This window comes from Dendroctonus ponderosae, unplaced genomic scaffold (genome assembly GCF_020466585.1).
Source record: "Dendroctonus ponderosae isolate FM_Combo_2020 unplaced genomic scaffold, Dpon_F_20191213v2 Dpon_F_20191213_3, whole genome shotgun sequence".
Classification (NCBI taxonomy): Eukaryota; Metazoa; Arthropoda; class Insecta; order Coleoptera; family Curculionidae; genus Dendroctonus; species Dendroctonus ponderosae.
Window position 1 is genome coordinate 16,236,382 of NW_026018508.1, and position 3,730 is coordinate 16,240,111.

Sequence of the window (3,730 nt, forward strand, 5' to 3'; positions counted from 1 at the left end):
AAATTTTGTGAAACATTCATTTGCTAAGGTGTTTTTAGTTTTTTCTGCTATGTTGATATTATGTGGTTTGAATATATTTTTTATTTTTGTGCTAATTTCCGGAATATATGGTAATGATACATACTTGATATCACCTTCTCTTCTTTTATTTATGTTTTTCCATTTAGTTGAATTGTATATTTTATTTATCCTTTGCTTTATGATTGGTTCAAAAAATGACCTTGGATAGTTGTTTATTAACAATATATTTTTCATTTTTTCAAAAATTTTTGTTCTCTACTCCCAATGTGACAATTTAATGGATCTACCTGTAAGTGCCGTTATTACACTTCTTTTATATTTCATTGGAGCGTACGATTGATAATTCAGGTACCTACCAGACCATACCTCTTTTGTGTACCAATTTGTTTTGATTTCCCCGTTGTTATCATAATTAATTGTTAGGTCTAGAAAGCTTATAGAATTTCCTTTATCTTTTTCGAGAGTAAACTTTAGGGTGTCATAAAAGTGTTGCAATTGTGATGTATTTTGTTGTGTGATATGATGAAGCTGTGATTGTTTTTTAAATTAATGAAATTTTTTTTTAACTATCTGTTAATGTAGAAAAACTGATGATGGTGGAAAACACCGAAACGTATTTTAATTGATAAATAGAGACAATAAATGACTGAAACCCAGGAATTAATTTTGATTTATTTAAAATGTTAACACATGCAAATTATTCTAATTAATAAATTTTAATTTGAATTAATTTGTATTGAAATGTAAAGATTCCAAGACGTGCATTAATACGATTTAGGTGTATTTTTTTACTCGAAAATTAGCCGTTTTACGTACAAAACTCAAAAGAGCTTTTTTGTTTAGAATTGTACACGCAATGAAAAGGTGACATCATTTTTTTGATAAATCAGTGGTGCACCATTGTTTCTTCAAAAATAATGAATGCCTTGGCGCTACAGCCGCCACAAAAAATGTTTTATTCAATAGAAATATTGACATTAATGCAAAATATCGTTAAAACATCTCAACAGGTTTTATATTTACGTATAAATATGTAGGTTTTTCTTAAAAACTGTCTCGGTTCGGCACAACAAACGCAATAAAATTTAATCGGTGTAAAAATTTTCGCGCCTGAAAATTTAGGTACAACATCGACATAGATTAAAGTTAAAAACGTTTGCTGTATCGAGCCCTTTGGGCACGACACTGATTTTTCATGCAAAAATCATCCAAACTGATTCATTTCTCTGCTGTTGTTCTCCTACCAGGGCTCGAAAGGCTCGGCACAATATGAGGCTTTAACTGGTAACTAAAAGTTGTGCCGAACCCCCATACTAGAAAAAGGACGTTTTAGAACGTTTTATATCCTAAATTTAGTGTTTTCATGCCCGAGGGTTCGGCGCAACATTAAAGTTGTTGAACATTAAAGAGTTAAAGTTGAATGCGTTTGTACGTTGTACATTTGTACAAACTTCTTATGGACTTCATTGGAACTTTGCATCTTACAATAATGCCAACAATCCCCTTCTTGCACTGAAACAGCTGGAAATCTTAATTTATTTAAGAAAAACCACAAAACAATCAAGCACATCCTAAACCAACTCGTCCTCTATGTCTTCCTGAAGACTGTCCGAAGGCCGCGCGTAGATCTGCTCAAACAGCAGCTGCTTGTAATTCAGCTCCATCTGCTTGGTTTCTTCGATCCGCGTCTTAGCCGACTCCAACAGCATGCTGTAGACTTGCTCGTCCTTCTGGAAGCACGCATCAAAATGCTCCTTCCGCAGCTTGAACGTTCTGGTGGTTTCAATGGCGATGATGCTGGCGGTGCGTTTCTGATCGGGCATGATGATGGAGACTTCGCCAAAGTAGGCGCCATCATTCAGGTGGCAAATCTCCCTGCCTGAGGGCGTGAAAACGGCCACTGTGCCACGTTCAATGAAGTACATGCAGTCCCCATAAGTGGCCGATTGAATGATCATGTCGTTTGGAAGGTAAATTTCCGGAATGAGATGCGTGACTATCTGCTTTACGGTCCTGGCGGGGATTTGCGAAAATATCGAGACTTGCTTGATGAGGGATTTGCGCAGGAAAACGTCAATCTCCCTCTTGAGGTTGTCCGACAGCACTGTCCGGATGAACACCTCATTGAAGAAAACATTCCGATATTTGTACCTGTAGTAGGAAATCAGCCTCTTCTTCAGGTCCAGAGGCAACTGTTTGGCCAACATGTACTCCTTTAGCTCAGTCATCACCTCTTCGAACTTAACCCGCAGAACCCGCTGGGACATATAGGTGTAGAGCAGAACAATCCAAATGACCGCGATGAGCAGCTTCCCCACTATGTAGTTGATGAAGCAAAAGCTCAACTCCTCAGGGAGCGAGTGGTCCCTCAAATAAGGAATGTCAATGAGAAAGGTGTATTGGGCGCTTTTAAAAAACGTTATCACATATTGCCTGCTCGGGGGCAAAGACAGCAAATAGCCAGTAACGTAAGACCTATTCAAAGGGGCCAAAGTGAGCGTGAGTCTGTAGCGAGGAATCCCTACGTGGAAGCAAGTCATCACGTGCATAATCAGGGCGACAATGAAGAAAAACCCGAAAAGAAAAGTTTTGGTGTTGGACTTAATCCTGAAGAATCTGGCTGTGGGCTGGAGCAGTCGAATAAAAGTGGTGATCCTCCGCAGCTTCAGCAGGGTCAAACTAAGAATAATGACAAACACCAAAGGACTGGAGTTCCATGTGAGAACGCGCGGGATGGAAGAAAACAAGTCGCAGAAGAAAAGCCCATTGGTCAAATACCGCAGCGAAATCTTGCTCTTGTCCAGCTCAACATATCTCAATCTTTGCACAGTGTAACCGATGAAGAACTGAAGGAAAATGTTCAATAGCGACAAAACATCCACCACCACTGTAGTGATGGTGATGCCACTACGGCTCGAGAACGGGTTGGTGATGTTGATGCGGATAAAAGCGAAATCGTAGGTCTTGAAGAAGAGCAACATGCCATAGAAGAAGAAGCACCAGACCTCGTAGATCTGGTTGAACTTACTCAGTGGGTGCACCGTGTACTTGAAGTTGTCGAAATGCCGCTTTTTCTCCTGCAGAACTGCCACCTCGCTTTTGAAGTACTCCATGGTGTTTGGGTGCGTGGCGCTCACCAGCAGCAGATGGTGGAACCTCAGCTTGGTTCTCTCCCAGTTCGAGATGTTTTCTGGAATGGGCGGATATTCCAGATCGAGGGTGGGCAAAGTTTGATGCAGTCGAATGCTACTGTCTCTGGAGTACATTTTTCGTAAACTGGCAGTTAGTATTGACTTATTGCTGTGGAAACACGTAGCTAAGGCAGCAGCATCAAGGCAAATCCACTTAGTCTATGGAAAAAAATTAAGTCTACTGACTTTCTGACTGATTTCTAGCTGTTTCGTGTACACAACATAACTTTATGAATGAATTTACACCTTTTATCGTAACCACCCGAAGTAAGAGAGCTTCGAGTTGGTTCAACTGCTGAAAAATAAGCAGCAATAAAAGCGATGAAAGTTCTGAAAAAGCGAATTTTAAATAATCCAGCATCCCATCAAAACGCCAAAGTTGCCCGGCCATATGGGGGTTTTTGCAACGTTCGAAATAAAAACGGGATATTATCGCAGTAAATATCACTTTATTGGGTGATAAATTTCGTTCGTCAGCCATCTCATAAAATATGGATCGGATCCATTTTGCAGGAAAT

General features: G+C 39.7%; 1 protein-coding gene across 1 annotated transcript; it reads right to left on the reverse strand.

The window, feature by feature from the left end:
- Positions 1-1,592: 1,592 nt before the first annotated feature.
- On the reverse strand, positions 1,593-3,287 carry LOC109538518 (potassium/sodium hyperpolarization-activated cyclic nucleotide-gated channel 3-like). Its single transcript, XM_019905769.2, has one exon. The coding sequence runs from the start codon at positions 3,285-3,287 to the stop codon at positions 1,593-1,595; it is 1,695 nt and encodes a 564-aa protein (XP_019761328.1).
- Between the last annotated feature and the right edge of the window lie 443 nt (positions 3,288-3,730).

What these genes read in the sequence shown, in the direction of transcription:
- LOC109538518 (XM_019905769.2), bottom strand. Translation starts at nt 3,287, where the DNA reads ATGTACTCCAGAGACAGTAGCATTCGACTGCATCAAACTTTGCCCACC.